A 25,503-nucleotide genomic window follows, 5' to 3' on the forward strand; every position below is an offset into this window, starting at 1 on the left:
ACATACATGTGTGTGCACACATGCACACACTGGGATTCTAAAATAATTTCCTTTTACTTATTTTGGAATGGCATTAAGCAGCAGTATTATTTTTAAAGTTTTGCACCAGGATTCAGGTCAGTTTTAAGGTAAGCAGAAGGACAATTTTTAAATGTGTTTCATATGCTTTGTTTTGTGTGGTAGGATAATCTGGATAAATTTTTCCTTTGAGACATTCCTTTCATTTATCTCTTTGTTTCTGCAACAGCCTCCTTGTTCTTCACCTCCAGGAGAAATAACTTGTCTTTTCCAGGGATTTTCAATTGTTTGCAGATGTTGGACAAGATACAAGTTTGAAAGCACTATGGTTTTCAAAATTTCCTCACCTCTTACCTGTATCCTGTATCATCTTTTAGCACCTTGTTCATCATTTTGTTTTACAGACTGATACAGGGTACAAGTCATGCTATATCCACTTTTGTGTTCATATGTTACATTTTGCTAAATTCCCATCTATTTTTCCTTATATTGCCAACATGCTCGATGTCAGTGTTTCAGTTCTTATTTTGTGTTCCTTCCTGAAGCTTAGAGAATTCTTAAATTTGAAGGCAATTTTCTGAATATATTCTCAGTGTGGGTTTCTCAGTGGCAAGGTGGAGAGTCTCTCATCAATGCTGCCCTTAGCAGCTGTGTAAATACAGCTGGAAAGTCACAAGTGGATAGGGTCAATTGTAAATAGGTTTTCTTTCCTTTATGTGTTTTGGGATGCTGCTCTGAGAACCACAAACCATGAATTTCATTTGAGTCCCCATGAGTGCAACTTTCATACACATAGTTAAGTGGCCTTCTGGGTTTGAACAAAGCCTTGTCCTGGGTGGGATATATCTTCTTTAGCTATACAATATCCCAAATCTCCTAACAAACACATCTACATATTTTGTGTACATATTTTGTGCAAAGGAGGTATATTCATTTATTAGGGCTGCCATAACAAAGTACCACAGACTATGTGGCCTGGACAACAGACATTTATTTCCTTATAATCTGTAGGTTGGAAATCTGAGATCAAGATATCATCTATATAGGTTTCTATGGAGCTTGGCTTGTTGATAGCTGTCTTTGCCCCGTGTCATCGCATGGTCCTCTCTCTGTGTCCTCATTGCCTCCTATTAGAAGGACATGACTTCAAATTGGCGACCAATTGTATGACCTCATTTTATCTTAATTCTCTCTTTAAAGACCTACCCTTCAAACAACACAGTTACAATCTGAGGCACTGAGGGTTGGGGCTTCAGCATATAAAGTTGGGGGTGACACTGTTCAACCTGTAAAAGGAAGGAATCATATGGAAAATGGAGACAGTGATAAGAAAATTAGTCCAGCTCTTAGAACATTAAATAGGTGGGATTTACATTCAACAGATACAAAACCAAGCTCACTATTACCCACTTCTCTGCCCAAATCTAAAGTTATTCCTGTATTTTCTGTTTTATTAAAGGCCACAATCATCCAAGAAGGCACAAAAACAGAAACCCGGAATAATCTTAGATTTTTTTCTCCAGTTAATTTTCCATGTTCTATGAAGGCCACAAGGAGTTCTGCAATTCTACCTCTAAAATTAAGTACTCCCCTCTTCTTTTCCATGGCTTCTACCTTAATTTGGGCTATGCATAATTACTCACCTGGATTACTTAAATAGTCATAAATAAACACACATACATACATAAAATGCTCTCAGAATAATATTTTTTTGGAAGAAAATCTGTTCATGTTACTTTCAGTTTAACTTTTTAAATAGTTTATATTACTTTAAACCTTGCATACGAATTTCTTAACTCAAATATACAATGTGATTCTTTCCCTTTAGTCTGATTGGTTGAACTTAGGTCTCAAGCTCATCCTTAGTCAACTATCAGATCCAGGTAATTAAATACACTTATTAGCTAAAATAGTTAAGATCTTTTTCTAAGAATCACCTTTCTGGGCCTCATGGACTATATGGTGAAGGATGGAGACCAGGACAAAATCAAAGTTTCATTAAAGAGGCGGAAAGTGCCAGAGGATGTTAGGTAGGCAACCAGTAATGTCTACTCTAGTCTATTTCTTCATGACATTTATGTTCTAATGGTGAAGATAGAAAAATAGAGTCAAAGTTAGAGTCCAGTGTGATGAATACAAGTGGAGAGTTCTGCACAGGGTGTACTGTGAACACAAAGATTCCTTCCTAAGTTAGATTAGGGACTCAAAGACAGTTTTCTAAAAGAGGAATGCCTATTTTTTTTTTTCCAGTGCTGGGGATTGAACCCAAGGACTTGTGTGTGCTGAGTCTACCACTGAGCTACAATCTCAACACTTAAGCTAAATTTTTGAAGGAGCAAGAACCAGCAAATTGAAGAAGGGAAAACGAACATTCCAGCCGAGGGAACAGCTAGTGAAAAGGCCCAGGAGTTGTGCAACAGTGTGAGTCACTGGGGAGCTACACATCATCCAGCTCACCAGAGAGGCAGGAGCTGAGCAGAGGGAGAGGCCCAGACAGACCATGAAATATCTTGTAAGTTTTATTCTAGAAACCTACCTGTAACACCTATTATTACCATGTATATTATGCTATGTGCCAAGCACTGTCCACAATTTCACTTAATACAATACTTTGGTACTGTGGTATGAACCCCAATTGAAAGATGAAGAAACTGACAGGTTTTTGTTAAATAACTTATCCAAGAGCATATAGAACCAGATGTAACTACTTTTCTACATTAGCCTTTTGCCTGGAACTCAAACTCATGGAACTTGTTACCCCAAGCAACGACATTGACTGAAAATTAACAAAGTTGCAGGAATATATATTTATGAGAGTTTGGACTATATCAGGATACTTTTGAGAATATATTATCTAAAGGAGAAGTAAAATCCTATATTTAAAGTATATCCTCTCCTTTTGCCCAAATAATGAAATATTCTTTGGTATAATTGCCAAGGATAGAATAAAAGGGTCAGATTCTGATTCAGGATTTTAATTTTTTCATACCACCTGGATATTACCATCATCAGTCAAATCTCTTAGCTCTGTCCCAACTTCTGCTTGAAATGCCCCCTTCCCCCTTCTTCAATTTGCTGATTCTTGCTTATTCCTCACAAATTCAGCTTAGGCATTAGCTGCCTTAGGAAACTTCTTGAATCCCTGGTTTGATTTAGAAAGGAGCCTTTGTATTCACCGTGTACCTTCCACAATTGTCCTTATTACACTTCACCATGACTTTGGCTTTGGCTCTCTTTCCATCCCTTCACCCTAGACTACAAACACCATGAAGATAAGGACATTGATTGCCAGCTTTTCCTCTCTCCTAAGAAAATTCTAATTTCATTTAGGTGTTTGTCCCTCCATGTATTCCGTAGATTAAAAGGGGACCACCTGTTTATACCACAAGGAATAGACTTGATTAAGTCAGTGTTTCTCAGCTGGGATGAGTTTTCTTCTCCAAGGAACACTGGCAATGCCTGGACACATATATGGTTGTCACAAGTAGGGATTGCTAACAGTGGGCAGAGGCCAAAGATACTGCTAACCATGCTACATTGCATAGGACAGCTTCCTCCCCACCTCAATCCGTGTCCTATCAAATATTTATTAGGCCCCAAATGTCAATATGACTGAAGGGTTAAGATATACTGGTTTGACTCAATCTTTGAGTGACTTTGCTTCCTGACTGGTGATGGTCTAGGGATGAATATATGCCTTCAGTGCAACCAGACTAAAGTGAAGGACTGATATTTCATGATTGGGAGAGAGATGGATGAAAAGCCTGGAAAGTTAGGTCTCTGTCATAATTGAGGCTAAGTGTGACCTTTATCCTGTAATGGAGCTGGGGATACCCTGATTAAAAAGCACTTTTAGGAGAGTGAGTCTACTGTACAATGCTCAGACTAGATGGGGGAAGAATAGATCATAGTAGTTAAGGAGGACTGTGAAACAGCTATTGCTAGAGTTCCTGAGTGAAATGATATGGTGTGAGTTCCTTATTATCCTGCAGGGGTTGGAACAGGCCCCTACACCTAGAAGGGACTCAGGAATATTTCTTGGGTAGTTGGAATATAGCTGTTATCTGGAATATAGCAGATGAATAGGCTCTGATTCTAAGTCAGTGTTGATTATTAAAAACCTATCACCTGAATATATATAGTTCCAATGAAGAAAAACTAACGTTTAAAAAATTCCCAATTTTCCTGTTTTGAAAAACATCTTGGGTAAGCTTTGCATAAACCCTAAAGTCCACATGTCTGTGTCTGTTTCCTTGTATAAATAACTTTTGAACAAATATTCCTGGGATAGATTTTGGTGGTCTTTTCCAAACTTACGCTGAGGTGACAAAGTTCTCCAGGTGGAAGAAGTGGAAGTGCCTTTGACCAACTTGTTAGGATTTAGATAGGAGAAGCTGCCCCTGGACTTCACCTTCTTCCACAGGGGGCCTGCTCTTCACATTTTCCTTCTAACACTTCCCTGCCAGGTGAACAATGGCCCTGAAGGCATCAGGGAAGTTTGTTGAAATTTGTTTTTTCCTTTTTTTAAATTCATGATCCCCAGGTAAAATGTTTTGCAGGAAAATGATAGAGATGTTTTAGATGAATTCAGAGAAACTCCTACTGGGCTCCTCAAACATCACACTTGGTGTAGTCTAAACAAGTACCTGTGGCTACAGTGACTTTTGTAATTTGCTAGGCAATCCATAGTCCTGTAATGGGCTTATAGGGAAGTTAATTTATTCCTTTTGAATTATGAGTGTAAACTATTGCTTTTTAAGGTTTGCTATTTCTGTACTCAATATGCTTGAATCTAAAAAATAAGACATTCTGTAAACATATGTCTAAAAATTGAGTTTTGTAAATTTGTCTTATTTTCCTTGACTGTTAAAATGGAAAACACTGCTTTCAGTGACTAGGGATAAAATGTGGGTAGCAAATTTAGAAGATATTAGGATCCTTTATATATTTTTTCTTGGCAAAGTAATTTAATTAGGAAATAATCTTTCCCTCTAACATCTGACAGTTACCATAAAATAATATCCTTCCCTGTGGCAAAAAAAGCCAGTTGGAGTTCTTTGCAAAAATTTGAGCTATTATTGTACTATGAAAAGATAGATTTTAAAGAAGACGAGTTTTTTTTTTCTTTTAATCAGAAATAGCAAAGCTCTTTATTTTTTTTAAGCAACCCTCAATTTTAAAAAGTACAATTTCAGAGGGGCAGTGGGGAACCTGTTAAATCCTTCCCGGAAGGAGAAGTAGCACCAGGGCAGTAGGTCTTGGGCTGATCACACCAGGCCACAGCTCTAGCTCTATGTGCTTGTGTGCATGAGTGTGCCCCAGTGCTCTCTTGTGATTGTGTGCACGTATGTGCACGCGCACACTGCGCGCGCAGCCACAGAACCTGAGCCCGGTTTTTAGGGGTGCTCCCAGCCTTGGGCTTCCCCATGGGCGGGAGTGGGCGCGCGCACTCAGCCTAGGCGGCAGAGCCCATTCCCGGCCGTGAACAAAGCCCGGGCTCTTTGTGTACGGTTCTACGCAGCCATGGGCACCATTTTCTTCTTCGCTCAGGACAGGCACATAAAAGGGAAGGCGGCTGCCGCCCGTCGCTGTCCTCTTTCCCTCAGATGCCCTCTGCCGCAGGTTTATTATTACAGTACGGGCCGCGCCGCCTCTCCCCACGGCGCTGGCGGGCCGCCGGGCTGTGCAGCGCCCTGGCCGCCTTCACGCCTGGCGCGCCCCCAAACCACCTCCTCCGCCTCCTTATTTGTCTGAAAAGCAACCGCACGTCGAGGCGGAGAAGCCCGCCAGGGCGTGGGAGGCAGGGCCGGGGTGTGTGCGCGCCGTGCTCCCGGGGCGGGGCCGGGGCGGCGCGTAGATCTGCGGGTCCGCTTTGTCCCCCAGGGGCCCGGCGCGGCTCAGTGGGGGCTGCGCGGGGAGCCGGTCGCCCGGGGCACGGGCGTGGGGTGCTCGCAGGGCGCGCGCGCGCGCACGCACGCGCGTGCTGGCCGCTAGCCGACGGGGCCCTGAGCCGCCGATTCCTGCCGAGTAAGCAGTCTGGCTCCTCGGCGGCAGCACAGTGGCAGCAGTGCTGGGGCGCTGGCGCCGCGCCAACCCCATCAGAATTAGCTCATTGTTCACTAGTACACTAGCGGGAGGGAGGGCGGGAGGGAGGGGAGAGAGAGAGAGGGAGGGAGAAAGAGAGGGAGAGAGAGATTGATTTAGAAAAAGAGACACAAGGCACACTCTTGGAGAGAGCGCGCAAGGCAGGGAAACCTTCCCCTCCTTCTTTTCCAAGGCTGCACTTCTTGGAAGTGAAGCCGGTTTGGGTTGTTTCCCTTCCCCCTCCTCCCTCCTCTTCCTCCACCCCTTTCCCCTCCCCCTCCCCCCAGCTGTCTTTCTAGCATGATGCCCTTTTTCATCCACATTTGTGTTTCAGGTGTAGAGAGGAGAGAGAGTGAACAGGGAGCGGGGCTTTTGTCTGTAAGTATATGCCATTCTCATCCCCGGCTGGGAGCGCTGCTTTCTCTTTTGTGTCGATTCCTTGCCGTTGCTCTTAGCTGGACCCTTCAACCCTGCAGAGTTCATGCTTCTTCCCTCTAAATTTTAAAGAGCTGAAACAGATACCTTGGAGAAAATCTAGCATTTTGGTCCTGCTGCACTAAAGGCTAGAATTTAACTTGAGCTTTTTTTTTTTTTTTTCTTTTTTATGCACAAGTTAAGAGGGAGAAATGAATTCTTTTGAGAAGGGGTGGGGTTTTGCTTGCTTGTGTGGGTAATTTTGTTCTTCTTGCTCATAAAGCATTGTTAGCAACTATTTTGTTTCTTTGCATTAAATGCACTTTGTTGCATACAAGCTGCCCCCCCAACCCCAATGAAATGAATTTGTGTCCTTCCATTTGTGCACTTGATTACTCTTTCCTCTTTCAACGCTGCTGCCGCTGAGGGTCTTTTCATGCTTTCAATCTTGCAACACTTTTTTTCTGCATTTTCTTATAAAGCATTTGAACTTGGGGTGGGGGGAGCTTAAAAATACATGACTTTTTTTTTCTCTTGGTGATGATGATAACCTGATTTGCATTTATATGTATCTGTAATAACATTATAGGAAAACTCCAAGAGCTTATGACACCCTTTTTGAGAACTTTAAGTTTTTCCATTCATCTTAATTTTTGCCATAACTTATATTAACAAAAGAGCTGTGCTCTGATAGCATAAAGGTATAAAGGTTGAGGGAAGATCACTGTAGCATATACGTTAATGTTTGTTTGGTTTGGGGAGAAGGGCATAATGGTGTATATTCCTGACTTTTTTCCCTGTGTAGGTTTTTTTTTTTTTTTTTTTTTGTTAACACGGAAGGTTATGTAATGCAGTGCCATTTCCAAAAATATCCACTCTGAGGCATTACACTACACAGTGGAAGGCTGATTCCTATTCTGCCGTCTTGATTGCAAATATACTGCCAGTAGTATGTCTGGGAACAAAGAGCAGCCAGAAAACAATCTATTTTTATCACTTGATTCTACTTTTAAGTTGCTAAACCTTTTGAACTCTTCTAATTTAAAGATGAACCAAACGCTAGGAGTAGCCCAAGGCTCTGCAGAGCCAGGTACCAGGGAGTCCTTTGTCCCTTATTTAAACCTATAGACCACTTGGAAAGCTCTTTCAGAAACCCCAGTAGTTACTGTAATTTGCATGTAACTTATCTTAACCTTAGAAAGTGGTTAGTTGTCTGTAACCTCTAAAGAGGCTTTTTTTTTTTTTTTTCATTTGCTGACCTGTGGTGAGGCCATGTGTCTACTGTGTTTAAACATATTTTGCAGGTTGGTCTCCCTGGACTGAAGAGAGGGAGCATAGAAACCCAAGACTATTAAGATTCTCAAAATGGTAAGAATTGGTCATCAGAGGAAATTCTCAGTAGCTTCTTATCAGTCTTTATTACATATAAATATCAGCCACCCACCTTCATCTGCCACAACCCTTCATTGTTCCTACCCCAGCTGACCTTTAAAAGGTTCTATCTCCAGCATGTGGGAGTTTTGCAGTGCAGCAATTTGTATGAATTGGATGTAGTGAATTAGATCTTTTGACTTGCAATCATTTTAAATAGAAAACGAAAATTCCTCTTTCAGAGTGAAGATTTATTCAACTGGAACAACAGAAAGTATTCTGTTCTTTAAGAATGACATGTTGTGATGTTCATGAAGGGGGTAACACTGTGTAGCATTCAGACAAAGCAATGGGTCTTATATTACAGATAGCCAGAACTTAGCCAAAAATTATGGGTCTGTGTCCAGCTCCAGTATATGCTATCTTTAAGAGCAATATATGAAAAAAATGAATTTTGTATTAGTATGCTGTATCTGTTGTAATTCAAATATATTTGTGGAGTTTTGTTGTTTTTACTGATTTATTACTGTATTTATAAGAGACATCTACTCAGTTTTAGAAGTCAAGCATGTTACCTCTAAATAAAAGTGCAACTATTTCTGACAAGGATTATGATCCATAGAGAAGGCAGTTTAATGTCTGATAACTGATCAAATAAAGAAATAGAGGGAATGCACATTAAAAGCATCTGAATTACTATATTAAACTTCTTTCAAAGATTTCCTCTTTGGAAATAGGTTGAACTAAAAAAATAATAGAAATGTTATAAAACTTTTCACGTAATTACAGTATGTCTTACTGCAGATGTTTGTACTTTTTAAAACACCTCTGCCACTTAGAATGTGTACCCTTCAGAATTAGTTTTAGCTTTTTCCTTTAAAAGAGGGTGGAATTTAGTTAATCAAAATTGAATCTGATATACTTCATGTTATCTTTGAGAACAACCCAAGAATAAACTTCTATGGAGAAAAATGAATCAGAGGCAATTAAATGAGTTCAGATTGACTTGTATTAACAAGTAAACTTTTAAAATTTTTTATGTTTGCCTCACCTGTCATTTCAACAAGTGGGTATTAAAGCACTAAATAAATAGATCTTACTTGGGCCAGTATGGTAATGGCCAAATTAGGAAACCTGGGGTAGGAAGTTAACATAAAGTTAAGGTAATCAATGGGTTTCTGCAAATGGTTTCTAACTTCATATCAAATTCCTTACTGGCCATTGGCATAGAGTAATAGGATGATATTAAAATAGACTGCTGTGAAGTTTTTGTTTACTTAATTCTTCCACTGTCACTGAACAGACACATCATCTTGCCTCTGGTTTTGTATCCAGAACCGTACCATGGTGTGTCACTGCAGCTAGACCACGAAGATTTTATGTTGCAATATGTCAGGTGATGATTTTGGTTAAACATAAATATGACCACTGACCCTGCCATACCACCCCTATAGGTCAAGAGCAAAGAGCAAATATCATGTTTCTTCAGTAGTGAGTGGAATGAGCTTTGAGAAGGCAAGCATGCCTGCCAAAGCCAAGAATGAAAGTTGGAACCATTCAAATGCAGAAAAGCAAATGCAAATTAATATTACATGTTAATTTCTTACAGTTGTCATTTATGTATGGTGGCAGAAAGGGAAATCACAATTTGTTGCTCTTGGAAAGACTTTTACTCATGAAAAAAATTCTTACAACTTTTTGGTGATCCTTTCATCAAGATGTCAGTCCCTTTTGGCACAAGCCCATTGCTTGAAATGAAACCACTGACAGTTATTGTCTGTGGGTGATTCCAAGTAACTTTCTAGCAATTCTCTTATTCTGAAAGTCTGAGCTCTTAAAAAGTCTTTGCACATATTAATGTAATAAAAAAGTTTCAATTTTTAAAAAATTTATATTACTGAACTTATATTTTTAAGAACTTTCTCCTTTTTGGCAAAATGAAGTTAATTTTCTTTTCCTTGATTAAAACTGGAATTACTTTGCAGATCTCTATATCTGGCTTACTTAGAGACTTAGCCCACAAACAATAGAAACTTTGTGATAGAAGCTGATTTAGCTCCTGACCACCTCTAATATATATATATATATATACACACACACACACACACACATATATACATACACGTGTGTGTGTATGTGTGATATATATATGTACATGGCTTTTTTGTTAAACTTGTATTTCCATTAATATAATATAAAACACTAAAGAGTTCCTAATTTTAGTGTATTTAGGCTGTTTGGTAAAGGGTTTATTTCAAATACAAATTAATAATCAACTCAATCCAGTGTAAAAGACTTACCAGTAAGTTCCAGAATTCTAAACAGTGATTCAGTATCCAATTTTTTCATACCCTAAAATGGTAATGTTTCACAACAGAAATTTGGTAAAATGTAGGAATCCTACAGTGCCTTTTGCATTATCAAAAAAGACACCACTTTGTTTACCTCTGAGGCACCATTTGTATTGTCTTTAGTGTTTGGGCCCCTTTAAGTACAACTGCAGGGGGCGCCATTCACATAGATTATAGTGTGTATGGTAATAATACCTGGGGTTGGGCAACCTTGAGTAAAGTGTTAATTTTGAGTATAAAGTTTTCTGTATCTAAGTTGATCCTTATATTCTTTTCAGTAACTACTTCAACATTTTCAGTTTCTAGGGAACATACTCCTGCCCTTAATTTCTGCAACTGGTAGAGTCTGCAGAGTTTTGCAATTATTATGAATCAGCAGAGATCTTCAGCATTTTTTTCATTTATATTTTACTTTTTTGCTATATTTTAATTTGTAGGACTATATTTTTACTTAGGTATTTTATATTAAAGGAACTAGACACAGGTATGTCAATAAGAAGAATACACTTCAGAATGAGCTGATGATCCTATTGAGTAATTTGAAAAGCTAAATTATTTAATCCAAGGTTAAGTCTTGACTTTCAACATGATTACCCTCTACACAGTAAACTTGCCTCCCAGTATGTGTGTACTGTGGACTCACCATGGAATAAGTAAGGGCTCATTATGTTTCAACAGAGACCTAGGAATTAGAAAAATTTAAGTTCTTTTTATGGCTGATGCTGAGCTTTTTAAAAAGATGAGTTGACTCCATTGTACCATTCATAGAGCTCTGCTTTCTTCTTAGTCTGTGATTTGGCATTCATGGGCTTACAAGAAAACTCTTTTCAATAATCTCTCCATTAACATAAGGTTTCCCTGTTTAAAAAATACACATGAAGATTGGAGAGGGCTGAGGTCCTGTTTGTAGCCTGTGCCATTGGGTTTGGAATGTAAATTGACAAGTTGCTCTGGTGACTCTTGATTGTAGAGATGCTGAAGATAGTTTCATGAAGGTAATTTTATATTGTGCTTTATTCTGTTTCACCAAACCTTCCAATGCACTGTGAGGGGGAGAATTAGGAATTGTTTGGGGAATTAGGACAGTAGAGAAAATCTATCTGGGTTTAATTTCAGTCCAGCTTCCTCTTGAGCTATGTAGATAATTCAGATAGAAGAAGATATTTGAGCAGAAATCTTAGAATAAATAGCTATTCAAACTCCATTTTAACCTGATACAGTTCTAAAACCTTAGCTATAAATCATATGAAATATGCTGACAAATCCACTATATTTTAAATCCTAAGATTTCTTTTTTTTAAAAAAATATTTTTAGCTGTAGATGGATACAATACCTTTACTTTGTTTATTTAGTTTTTTTATTTGTTTTAATTAGTTACACATGACAGTACAATGATCTTGACATATCATACATTTGAATCAGATGGGGTATAATTTCTCAATTTTCTGTGCCTCACACATGCTAGGCAAGTGCTCTACCACTGAGCCACAACCCCAGCCCTAAATTCTAAGATTTCAAAAATAGGAAAATATGCTTCTGTAATGTAAATATTTTGTTAAAATAAATGAGTAACCCCCTGATATGAATTTTGCATGTTTGAATGTCCCTCTAGCTGGTCATATGAAGACACAAAGTGCATTCAGATGAATCAGAATGACTGGGGAGCTTGGTAGGATATGCATCGCTTCCTTGGTCCAAGTTTTTCCTTGGTGCTGTTCCTGGGTGGAAAGTCTTTTAAGGCCATATCCTCAGAGCTTAAGTGAAATGGAGGATCAAAATAATTATCTGAATAATTATGCTTAAAAAAAGGCCATGATTTTGTCTGATTCATCTTGGTAATTCAGAATGTTGCTGGAGTGATGTAGGAGTGGGAGGGATTTGCTTGAATTATCTACATAATTCCTGTGCTATACAAGAACAGACTAGTGATAGGAAATCTTACCAGCAAATCCAATTCGAATATACCAGGGGAAAATGAATCAAAAATACTTGGACTGTGTCATCTTTGCTGATCAAGATATATTGCAAGATTCCAACTTTAAACTCCTCTGCTTTGAACTGGAAAACAGATTAATCATTAATCTGAACCCATATCTGTAGAAATTATGATTGCTAAAAATATCGTTTATCAGATCTAAATTTATCTGAAATAGATATTTCTAGAAGTATTTTTCACCCAGAGAAGCCTCAAGAAAGAATACTTCATCTCAGTGATTGAAAAAATAGCAATGATCCTGAAATATCAATTCCATTATTAGAAGTAATGACATGGTATTAATCTAGCTGGCATTATTTGTTAGATGGGTCATATGCATTTCTTTGACCCAACTGAATTATAGCCTTCCCACCCCTGCCAGAGAATTTGTGAACTTCATACACAGTTTTAGGAAAGTATTAAATACGTGATAGAAACAATAAATATTTGGTGTATGCATGCTAGTATCTATTGTTGGAATTTTTATTAGGTTTTAGTGAGTTAATAATGATTAATTTTTGTAAACTAGAAGTAATTTGCAGCCTTAACCTCTCCTTCTAAAGAGCCAGGAAATGGAAACAAATGTAATTTTAGTTTACACAGCAAATTATTTCCCATTATTTATTAAAAGGCTAAAAACCTTTGTGGTTAAGCTGTAAAGTATGGCACTTGCCCCCCCCCCCCAAAAAAAAAAAGGCTTGTGATTGCTCACCTTTACCAGCTTTCAGAGCCACACTGTGGGTAATATGTGAGTGCTGCCTGTCTGGGTTTGATCCAGCTGTGGTGCTCAGAACTCACAGCAGCCATAAAAATCCCCTTCTGAATCCAGGAGGAGATTTGCTCCTCATATTGGAACTTTAATGCTCTCACATATTTCTAGTATAATCTGATTCTGTGATCCTCAAAACACAAAGGCAATATACCTGAAAATACTGAATCAAATGAGAAGAGTTAGAAGTAGGATTATATATACCTTGATTCTCATGTCAGTTGAGCAACAAGTGTTGTTTGAACATTGTGTTTTTCTTTGCATTGCAGAAGGTACACACTTGGCCTCTGCCCTCAGCAGATTTATATTTTAGTTGTGGAAGGAAGACAAACATGCATGAGAAACTTAACAAGGCAAGACAATATAATCTCGGGTAGAGTTGGTAAGAATGCAGAAGAATGATTGAGGACAGGCGACTGGAGATAGCAGTGGAAAACTTTTGTTAAGAAGGTACAAATGAAGCTAGAGTCAGAGAAGGCAAGAATATAGCATGCCTGCTACCACTCACTCCTACTCCGTGGCAGGTATTGCTAATCAGCCTTGACACCCATTATTATTATTCACCCTGAATATAATGTCAGAACCCTCAATATAGTGTTCCAGGAAACCATTCACAGTTGATTGGCATTGACACAAAATTTCAAACCTAGAAGTGAACTGTTTGCTCCTTGAGAGCAAGTACCGTGTCTTATGAAGCTTTTTATTCCTTCATTATGGACTTAACACTAGTCCATAACAAAACATTGAGTGAATGCAGAATTAAGAATATTTGAGTAGATTTAGATGAGAGAGGAGTATTCCAGATAAAAGGAATACATTAGAAAGTGATGCTTGCAAAAAATGCTTCCTCTCTGTTCAGGGTCTCTGTGCTGTCAAGGATGGACCTCACAAATTAGACCTAGATGTCAAGATTTGATGTGCTAAGGAGTAGGAAGCCACTGAGCAGTCATCTCAGAAGTTACCCAGTGTTCTCACAGTCTATCAAATTCTTTCAGGTTCTTTGCTTTTTGATTGTGTGTAACAGAAAAGAACATAGATCCTCACTCACATATATTTTCTGATTAACGATAGAGCTTACTTTATTGCTACCTCTCACTCCCATTGAGGTGGTGGGAAAAAGAAGGTCTCTAACTAGAAAGAACTGGGAACTTCCCAGGAGGAGGCAATAGCACTTTCACTAGGAATCCCTGCAGGTTCAGCATTGTCTGCTTTGCCACAGGGGGTATTGCTGCTGTGCTGGTCACCCAGAGGAGGCACCATGCTCCTTTCAGTGAGGCAGACTGGGTGCAGGCATGTGCTAACCATGGGTGCTCAGCCGCCTGACCCTCTGTGTCTTCCTTTCTAACGGGACATAGTGAGTTGCACTCAATATACAAGCCAGAGATGAGCATCATCATAATGAAACAATTTACAACTTGAGGCCTACAGGCTGTTACTCATGTAGTGAAAGAATTTGGCATTCTTTTCCTACCAAGTGGAAGGAAACTCAAACCTTCATTGACGTATTCTAATGGGACTTTGGAATGGATCCCACATCTGTGAACCAGTGTGGATCTCTGCTTCCATACCTAACCAGGGTCTGGCATATCCCCAGCGATCAATGAATGCCTAAATGTCTCTGGAAGAAGTGAATGAGCCAGTGGCCATGAGTACCAGACAATTCGTTGTTTCTGGCCAGAACCATGTGGCCTAGTTTGGGATTCAAAACCACCAACAGCCTGACCTTTGTTATAATAGCCCAGGAAATGAATAACCACATACTGAGTATAAATTCACTGCTCAAAGCCCCTCTCACTGAGTATTTTAGAAGTGTCAGTGTTCGGAAGGTAAGGGGGAGAGTTATGTGAAATCAAAGCTTCCTACAAACACGGCTCCTGAATTTCATGTCCCCTTCTTGGTTGTGAGAAAGTTCAGAAAGCTAGGTTTGTATGGGCTTCTGAAAGAAGAGTGTCAGCTTAAGGTAGAGTCCCACATTTCATCCAAAATGTTGGCTGTGGAGTGCCATCACACACTAGGTTATTAGTGGTATTTTTTCAGCAGGCGGCAGTTTATCTCTCAGGGTCTCATTGAGGCAATCTTGACAGTAGAGCAAAGTCTGCTCTGGTTTCACAAGATAATGAAATCTTTTTAAATAGAATTATTGCCTTGATAATGCTTTTGAATGTTTTCTAATCTAAGCTTCCCCACCTTCCTTAAAGTGTTAAGATTACCTAGCTGGACGTATCTAAAAACCCTTGATCTTAGACTCTTTGGTTCAGTGTTCATCCTTACCTTCATAGAGTATGACATAAAAATAACTTGAACTTGAGAAGAAGGAAAAGATCCATAAAAAGAGAGGGTAGCCAAAGAAAGAAAGGTCTCTTTGCCTCTTTTAAGGCTGAAATGGGGAACCCAGAGCCATTGATTAGAAAGGAAGGAAGAAGAGCTGAACATTCTGTTGCCAATAAATAAAATATTGAGCCAAAATCTCACCAGTAGGTAATTAGAACAAGAGGGGGATTCATAATGTGCACAGAAGTGTTGGTGTGACTGCCTGGTTCTGGCTGATCACCCCCTGCACTCAGATCACCATCACACACCACTGTCCTTTGATTACTGGGGCAGGTAACAGCCTTCGTGGCTGGACTGAGTTTGATACAAATCCAGCAAGGAAAAGTACTACAGTCCAGTGACTGAACAGAGAGAAATTTACAAAAGTTGTTTTGTTTAAAACAGGTCCAGGCATTTTGAGGACACTTTTATTGGCTAAAAGTTGGTGTGTATATAAGGAGCCTATTCTGAGGGAAGAGTAGAACAGAAGAGAAAACGTTGCTTCTTTGACAGCCCACATTCTGAACTGTCAAGGAAAAGCTATGGTCAGTACTGAGATGGATAAAACTTATTGACTAAGATAAATTTGACCCTAGTAGGGATTTGGTATGAAGTGCTTCCTCTGTAAGGTATTGCTTCATGCCCTTCACTAAGTCATCCTAGTGAAAAAGATCCCAAAGGCTTAGTGGGACCATGATCTCAAAAGTCTGTCCTTATGTACATCTGCCAGGTGGTTGCTGAATCTCAGTATCTGTCAGTGTGCTGTGCAGGTTTGGCAGCACATTTTCAGGCACTTAGCCCAGTGTCTGCTACTTTGTAGGAACTCAGTTACAACTCGCGGAAAGGAGGAATACAGTGCAAGGGATTCACCCATGGTTTGAAAGCTTGCACTATCAGGGCAATTCAATTTTATGGTTAAGAACATTAGGATTTGAAAAGATGAATTGTATTAACTAGCCCACCTGTCTTCTGAATAGACCTTCCTAGGATTTGGTGGCTTGGGTTGTATTTATTTATTTATTTAAATGTGCATATGTGTGTGTGTGAGTAGTTGAGACAGGGTTTCGCTAAGTTGCTTAGGGCCTCACTGAGTCACTGAGACTGGCCTCAAACTTGTGATCCTCCTGTCTCAGCCTCCTTAGTTACTGGGATTACAGGCATGAGCCACGATGGTGGTTTTGTTTTGAAAAAAAAAAAAAAAATACTTTTTTGAGGAGATTAAAAGTTTTCTTTGCTCCTCTGACAATTCCAGCCCAAAGTGATGGGACACATTCTTTGATAAGATGCTCATTCTATAGGGTTACAAATTCTCTACCAAATATCTAATACCTCAAAGAAAGTAAGCACTTAGTGAATATTTCTTGGGGTAATTGAGATTATATACATAACCACTTCAGGTAATACAAAATCAGAAGTCATGCTCTTCTATTCTATGAGCTCTTCTCATCTTCATGATTTTAGTTCTTAATTACTTGGATTTGTCTTTTCCAAAGCCTGGATGCTACGAACTAGAACTGACTCTCCGCTTCTTACTGCTCTGTGGAGACTTGGGTCTAGTTGTACATTTTAAAGTGCCCTGGCTTGCATATTTTTTTTTCTTCTTGATAATAGAATCTTGAATTCTTCTGATTTTGTTGTTGTGGTCTGGGAGCCAAGTCTCCATGTCTTTTCATTTAATCTTAATCTTCATTAAGTAACCCCTCCCGCCTTTTTTTTTTTTTTCTATAAGGACTGCTTTTTAAACTTTATTTTGTTATCTGAGTCTTGGCTATCGATACTCACAATCAATTCAGTCAGAGAGTCAATTAAATTTGTTCCTTGGCCTCATAGAAACAATTCATCTGATAATTAATGTGAGTTTTTACTGAGCTGTTCTTTTGCTGTTTAGACAAAGCTGAAGGGATACCACATCTTTGAGGCTGAATAGACCACTCTGTATATAATCTGAGGATCAAATATGGTGTACTTCATTGCTTGCTATTTGATATCTTTGTGATGTGAGTTACTAATAATTGGCTTCTTACTCCATCTACATCATTCCATTAGTCTGTCTCTAGAACTGTCTGGATTTCTAATATATTCATTTAAAGTTTCCAAATGGAATCAGGTTAAATTTATTTTTCTTTATGAATTTACCATTCTTAGTAGTTATTCACTGCATCTCTGCTCTAATAAGTGTTTATTTTCTTCCTTTTCCAATTAGGATCACTTTATATTTTTATACAGTGTATGGTTTGTGTCTCTGCACATCATTCATAAAAATGAGATTTTAATTCTCTTCACTAAGCTATTTGTTTTTAAATTGATTAGAATTTTGAAAAAGCAAAGTTATAGTGAACATGATTCCAAATGTATTTGATGACAGATAGATACATGGAGTTAGATCATCTATTGGTAGCTCATCTGAGGAGGAGCTGTTTGAGAGTTCATTTGGGGGTCATATTAAAACAATTTGGTTTCTCAGCAAATGCCTTGTATAATTAGCTGCAGTGATTGCTAGATATTTGTATTTGCTGAACATTTCCTTCCAGGGAATACTGAAAATAGACAAAACTGTGATTACCATTATTGCTTGGGTTTAATTAGATCCAAAGTCTTAATGTAGCCACACCAAGGTTGCTGCTCTCAGACTAGTCTTTCCTCAGAAGCAATGCAGCTCTTGAACACTGGAGAGCATATTCTCTGTGTCCTTAAATGTGACTTTTTTTTTTTTAAGGTTTAGTCATATTTGAAGGGTGGCTATTGGAAACAGGCAAGAGAACAACAGATAATTTGGAGAAAATTACACTTGACAGTAGGTATCAGAAATCTCTCTACATTTTATCACAAGAGCTCTAAAAGGAGACGCTCAGCACCTACTTGGGGGGATGGATAATAGGCCTCAGCTTTCCAGGGGCCTCCTGGTGACACTCCAAGTGGCTCTGGGGAAACCATAGTATAGATTACTTCTGACAGACAATCTTTGAGAAGAGGGGCTGAGTTTGTCTTCTGTCTTCTCTGTTTCTTGGTTTTGTGACCTTGGGCTAGTGCTCGCACTCTCTTTCCCATGGTAGTCTCATCTGTGGAATGGTGAGGAGGATGAGCAAAGATCCACTTTGGTGTCTGATCCTATCACCAGCACTTTACATATATTGGTTCATTTCATCCTTGCAATAAAACTGTGAGGATTAAATTAGTGCACCAGGAAAGCATGACTAAAATTTTAAAAACCAAACATTATAGGCTGGGCGTGTATAGCTCAGTGGTACAATATGTGCTTAGTGGTTCATCCCAGTACCCCTGGCAGGGGAAGCCAACCCCTCTCCCATCTTTATAATGGATTCTATGATGCTTTTTTACAGAGAACTTCTGGTCCCCAAATATACATATTATGCTTGTGTGGGTTCCAACAACCCACATGTATTGCACATAGTTCTCTTCTTTGGGGGAAGTATAATTTTGATGTTTGGTTTACAATGGAAGAAAGACTGAGGGGGAAAAAAGTAAGTATGAGGTTGAAGTCTTGTTGAAGACAGCATTTGGATGAAGGTCTCTAGTTTCCAGTGCCATCTTTTTCATGGTAATAAGAATACAGATGATTCCTTTTCCAGGGCACTTCCCCCTCTTAATTTGGTGTTCTTTTTGCAGTTACTTTCACGACTCCTGAAGCATGTACTTCTTCACTGACTCCTAGCCCTGAAACACCCTGTCTCTCTGGGTTAGGGGCTCCTCCCTTTGTTCTTTTGTGCTTCCTATGCGTGAAGGAGCCCTCATCTGAGAGAAGCCTTTGCACAATCCAACTTGGCTCCGTCAGTGGGGTTGAAAACTCAGGTGGTGTACAGGGCAATAACACATTCATTCTCACCTTATCCAATTTCTCTTGTAGTATTAGTGTTTTTGCTAGTTTTTCCAAAGAACAGGTTACAGGAAGCCTTTTAGTCGCTTCTTTATGACCTGAACATTTGTAGCATGCTGATAGAGATCTGGATATATTTTTCCTTTTTTTTTTTTAAAGGTCAAACTTCTTATAAGAAAAGATATATCCTCCTGCAATAGAAATCACTTTCCCTCCAAAGTTAGTGGTCTGTTATGATGCTATTTGCTGCTGAAGAGATATCAGTCTTTAAATGACCAGGACAGTGCATGACAAGCATTGAACTGTGAAATGACTTTAGCTGAATGTTGAGGACTTTGTAACTGCCAGGACAAGAGAGTACATTAATGGAAAGAGTGAGTAGTTTCTCTTGGAATGAGCATTTGTGGAGAAAATGCAGGCTTTTCTGGAAAGCTCAGTTTTGCACATGTCAAAAAAAAAAATGCTTTGGAACTTCTTTAGACTCTTCAAAAGCAACTGACTGTGTTATCCCATCCAGACCATGGAAAATTCCAAATCCTATGTATAGATAAGTAAGGATGATCCCACTAACTTTTGACTGAAGGCTTTAACAAAAGAAATGGGATTTTTAAAGTAATCCATGCTGGTGAAAATTTTTCCACAAGATTTTAATGGTTAAGAGTAATTTTTGGACAGGAAGAAAGAAAGCATTCTTGGTGACTAGAAATCAGGCTTATAATAGTTATCTGAAGGTGAAACCTGGGGTAGCATATGTAAAATTATTCAAACTGCTAATAAAGGCAAGTCTGGATGTTTCCTATTAACCTTGGAATGTGTTGGAAAAAGTCCTACTATCCAGATGTCCAGTATTGGAAAGCATAGCAAGAGCATTACTCTCATTTGTGGTAGAGAATACTGTTCTAAAATTCACAATTGTGGTTTAGTGTGCTGGGGCGTAAAATAAAATTAATATTTAAGCATCCTTCCTCTTTTTTTCTTCTTAATGTACCTTAAAATTAGGGGAAACAGCACAAGATGTAATGTTTCTTATTTCTTGGTTGCAACTGAAAACCAATTTATATAACGGAATAGGTGGTCCAGACTTAGAACTGAGATGTGTTAAGTAAATATTTACTTGAGAGGTAAAAGATTTTATTAACATATTTGTTGGGGTCATGGGGTAAGGAAAAGCTTATGCTATGCATTTATTAAGTGCCTGAGAGGCCTTTTTGCTGCAAGTTGACAAAGACTATTTTTCCTTTCTTTTGTTTTTTAATTTTTTTTTTTTTTGCTGAAAAGAGCAAATACCTTCTATTATGGCCTCTACTTTCTTATTGTTCATTCAAACTACACAATCTCAAACCAGTTTTATAAAGCTCCTTTATTTTTTTCCTCTTTGTTTGGAAAGTCTTCTTAGATATTACTTAGGAGATTTGTTTCCAAGCTTTATTCTTGTACTATTTCTCCTGGTTTACTTTGGGCTGTTATCAGCTATTTGAACTTTGTTTTGTCTTCATTACTGAAGAGAAAAATAGCCCATTAAAAATCAAGATTTGAAATGTTGAACTTACTTCCTTGAGTTCAGTCCACAGTTTGGCTCTGATTTCTGTACCAGGCTGACCTCCAGTCCAGGGGAGGGTGCCTTGGCAGAAATCTGAGAATTCCTCGACTGGAGACTCCCTTTTTTGGATTTTTGGAGTCTTTAGGTGGATTGCTTTGTGCTGAGCATGTTCCTATTGGACAGGAGCGAAGCTGAGATGAGAGGAGGAGTTTGCGCAACCTAAATATTTGCAGTTGACCTCAGAGTTCACCCTGCTTAAATAAGCCAGCGGCTGCCGCCCCTGGCCTTGAATCACACACCATCAAAGCCCAGAAAACTCACATAAGGAACGGTTTTAAATAGCGGTGAAGAAGAAAAGTCGGGTACTGTTGTCAACCTTTTGTGGCTTGCCCCTGACTTGATTTGTTGCTCCCCTTGCAAGTCTTTGCTGTTATTCTTAGAAATCAAATTTTAAAAGACTCAGCAGCCAAACAAACAGAATATTCTATCGTGGAACAGAGTGACTGTGGAAGCTCTTTGTGCTGAGGATTAATTTCACATGTAAACACTTTCATTTTGTTGCCAGTGAGGAGATTTTCATTTCCTTTCTCTGCCTCGTTGAACTCTAGAAATAAAATTCCACAGCTGTCAGTTCCCACATATTCCTCAGCGTCCTCTCAAGGTGGCTTCACAATGAGCAGAGTGAATTTAGAGGATTCCACGATTAAAGTCTACGCAGCTTGTTTCAGACACCACAACTCACAAAGCAAAGAATTAATCTTTGGCCTGCCTGACATGTGAAGTTGAACAGTAACATAATCTACTGCCCAGTGTGAATAAAATGTGAACATTCCCTGGGTTCATCCTGGGGATATGCACCCAAAGCGAAGCTAATGCCAATGGGTTTAATCAACTTGGGAGCTCTTATTGTCTTCCTTATGAAATATAGTACCCTCCTCCCGCCGCCCTACACTATTGCTACATGTGAAGGACTTGTTAGACCAGGCCACTCTCTCAGGAAACCCTGAAAGTGTCAGCAAGGTAATGCAACACAGTCACAAAGGCCCTCCTTTCTTTCTAGCAGGAGCACATTTCTGGTTATTGAGCACAAGAGTCAGGTGTTCATTCGTGACTCTGTAATTACCCATTGTTACCACAGCCAACTCCTGTGTCTGTGTTTGTTTAAATGAGGTCAGTGCATATTTCATTTAGTGTCCAAGCAAGAATGTTTGCCAATTTAGGCACTAATGCTTTTATTCTGCTTTCTAGGGTGTGCAGAGATTACACACATCATCTGAATGGCCCCGTGTTCTGTGTACTTACCTTTTGTCTTCCAGTAGCAATGGTTTCCCCCACTGTGTGCTTCTCTTGAAGAACATTTGCTAGGCTAGGTGGATCTCTAAGATTAGGTCTCCAGAGAGACAGCACAGTGCATCATCTTTTGGCACCATCTGACCTTTGATATAATGTTGTTCAGAAAAAAATGATCCTTGCAGTTCATTTATGGTTTCGGTTTACGTTCTGCCCTCACATGACCAGCAATACTTGGGAGCTAAGTGGCTTTTCAAGAAGATTCTTTTTTTTTTTTTTTATTCTTCAAGAGTTGTGATTTATTACAGACATTCTCACATTAGAACTTGAGGGAGGGGTCAAGAAGATTCTTAATAGTGTTACTTCAAAGGGTGTTTGCAGAAATGAAGTACATGTATAGGTACATATATTCTTTAAATGACAGGTTTCACAACCTCTTGGCCAGTTATGCAGAACAGAACATGTACATATGTGGGTACACAGTGTTTAATTGGCTGAGAGATTATGAAATACACTCCTTTATTACACAGAGAATTAATTACCTGCTGCCCTTAGCTACTTTCTTAATTGCAGGGGATACACCTATCCTTGTTAAGTCTAAAGGGGCCATGTGTGCACATTCTTTAAATTCACAGGACCCCATCAAGGACAAAAAAATAATATTATGATGATGATCTTGAGCAACAAAATTATGCATCATATCTTTATGTCAGATTTCTTTGAAGGTGTGTTAACCAATTAAGTAAGCAGCATATATGTATATGGTATATTTTTTATCTGAAGAAAGATATCACCCTGCCTTTGAGGGTCATTAACACAGGACAGTGAAAAGAAAGATTGGTAAAGATGGTAAATAAATAGGAGTGAATTTTAAATTTAGAAAGAGATAATAGATATAATTTGAATTTTACAAATGGTATAACAGAATCGGTAGGAAACATCAAAGCACTTTTAGATCAATTCTGTATGTGAACAATGCTGTTAGAAAATACACAGCAAGTTTTGAAACAAAGAGCATAAAGAATTTAAGCAGTAATCTACTTACACATGTTTTTTTAGAACCTGGAAGAGAGGTCTCTGGTTTCCCCTACATTTTATCTTTCTAATTTGGAGTGCTAGTTGTTAGCTATAGTTCATATCAAATAACGATTGCTAACAAAATAGTTGCCTTATAGGCTTCAAAAATGAAGTAATTTCATTTTGCACTGTCCAGAGAGTAAAATAAGCCTCAAGAGAAAGAGCATTTTATATACAACTTGTATGCTATGATGGAGTCTCAACCTGCAAACACATTTAAAAGAATCAGTAAGAAATAGTGTATTTTCACACAAGCCATATTTAAATATATAGTAGGTTTAAATGTATGTCATGCACATGAAAGCAACATATTTATCATGACTAGTGAATTTAATTCAATGGGTTCTTCACATTGTTCTGTTATTTTTAAAACTAATCATTGGTGAGATAAAAGTACCATTGTAGAAAAATAAGTATTAACTAATAGATCCAGTGAAAAGTATAAACATATTTTCCCAGAATTCAAGAAAAACCTTTACATAGTCTCCAAGTGGAAATAAAAATTTCCTATTCCTCTATATTTACATAAATCTTCATATTTTCTTAGTTATTGAGGGTATGGCTTCATTCCCTATCTAACTTGTAAAAGAATAGTGTTCTAGAGAGTTTTGAGGATTTTATTTGTGCAAGAGCAAACAGTTTATTTTATACCTGGAAGATAGTTTTAAAAGATTGTATACTTGTGAAGATTAAGGCAAACTTTGGTTTAATAAAACAAAACAAAACAAAACAAAAATCTAAGGTATTTTCATGTGTTTTACCCAGAACCTTTGATTTCTGAGATGCAAACCACTTGCAACAAGAGAGAAGTCATTGAAATATTAAAAAAGAAAAAGTTAGTTTAGTTGGTCTTCATGAAAAACACCAACTTGACTCCAGAACAGTGAGTGAATGGGACACAGTATAAGCCCCAAGGTCATCCTTGGAGCATCAGTTGACTGACACCAAGAAGAGTAAGCAACTTTCCAATCCAGCAAGGACAGAAGGACAGGGAATTTATCTCTGTTTTCTGACCTTCAAATTGTCAGCATTCAAAATCCTTGGTCACAGGGCCATTGTCAGCTCTGAGTCTTCTGAATGAGTAAGAAAGGTTGTGGATAGCCATCTTATATGGTGTTCCCTCCCTGTGTCTATACCTCATTCTCTTCTTGGAAGGATAGCAGTCACTTTGGATCTCAGCACACACTGAGAACATCTTTTTAATTTATCTCTGTAAAGCTCCTCTCTCCAGAAACATTCAGATTCTGAGGTACTGGTAGTTAGGACTTCAGCATATGAATTTGAGGGGATACATAACACACACTTTTAAGATTATCTTTGCATGGGTTGGTCACTCCTCCTTGCCCCACTCCCAGAATTGAGCTTCTGGAGAGCAGGAACTCTATTTCTCTTCTAATCCCCAGAAGTTACCACAGTGTCCGGCACATTACAGCTATTTCATGAGCTCTTGGTGAATGAGTGCATGGAGATTGGTAAGAAATTTGGAGTTGAAAAGTGGCACGGTGTTCCTCACTGCCAGTGGTAGAGCCTGAGTAGTAGACTAGATAATATTCACATGGGAAGATGAGGCAGAGAAAACACAGTGCACTCCAATCAAGACACTTAAATGGAACACGAGTGCTTGTTGCTGGTGACCTCCTATTCTCTGTGTCCAGCACTGAGAGTGAAATGACAGTTGAAGCTCTCGTGCAATCCCAAAGGTCAGGTCTGAGTCATTTGAGAGCAAGGAGAGTGATTGTCAATAGATATTTTTTCCTTAACTTCTTCATTTTAGGATCTCAAAATACCACAGGTTTAAGAAAGAATAATAATAAATAATAGGTAGTATTTATTTCCATTGCCTACCGCCTTTTCCCCAAAGCAGCTGCATTTAAAGGACAGAGAGAAAATGAGAAAAAGAAATTTAAATAGACCCTTCAAATACTCTATCTAGGGATCTGTACATTCTTAGAGACCAGCCAAGCAGGTTTTAGGGATGTATCTGAGACTCCTCTGTCTGCCATTTTTGGCTTAAGGTCCTGACTTTGAAAGAGATTAGAAGACTTTACCTCAAGGCCAAAATGACATTTTTTTTTCCTGTAGTATACAATGATTATTTTATGATTCAAATACTAAACAATGCCTCATTAGTAATGTCTTTGGTATATTTGTGACCAAATAAATACATTGCAAAAGAAGGAATACATCTGAAGCAAGTAGGAAATTTTCTTTAGTTGTGGGTTTTGCTATCAAGTACTAAATATTCCCAAGTTCAATGGTAAAAGTCATTGGCCATTTTTCTTAAGAAAAGGAGATTCCTTTGGAAAATATATTATTAGAATAAGTGTAATAATTTCTGAAAGGCAAGTTATTTTGACCTAAAATTAGACTTGAGTTACTGATGCTTTGAAACTAGAAGTTAAATCAAAAGCATGGTAATTTTGTTAAATTGGTATCTCAGAGAAGCACAAGAAAGAGAAATGACAACA

At 38.5% G+C, this 25,503-nt stretch overlaps 1 protein-coding gene across 4 annotated transcripts in view; it reads left to right on the plus strand.

Moving 5' to 3' along the window:
• The first annotated feature begins 2,393 nt into the window (after window positions 1–2,393).
• The window catches only part of Nrep (neuronal regeneration related protein), a 30,810-nt gene continuing 7,700 nt past the window's right edge, over window positions 2,394–25,503 (plus strand). The window contains exons 1-3 of one of the 4 annotated variants that reach the window (XM_071612348.1): window positions 2,394–2,530; window positions 6,437–6,480; window positions 7,821–7,884. In XM_071612348.1, coding sequence (XP_071468449.1) covers window positions 7,882–7,884 — 3 coding nt within the window. In that variant the 5' untranslated portion in view covers window positions 2,394–2,530; window positions 6,437–6,480; window positions 7,821–7,881. The other 3 variants (XM_027927844.2, XM_071612347.1, XM_027927843.2) reach the window with 3 other exon arrangements.

The sequence above is a fragment of the Marmota flaviventris genome, chromosome 5 (genome assembly GCF_047511675.1).
Source record: "Marmota flaviventris isolate mMarFla1 chromosome 5, mMarFla1.hap1, whole genome shotgun sequence".
Lineage (NCBI taxonomy): Eukaryota > Metazoa > Chordata > Mammalia > Rodentia > Sciuridae > Marmota > Marmota flaviventris.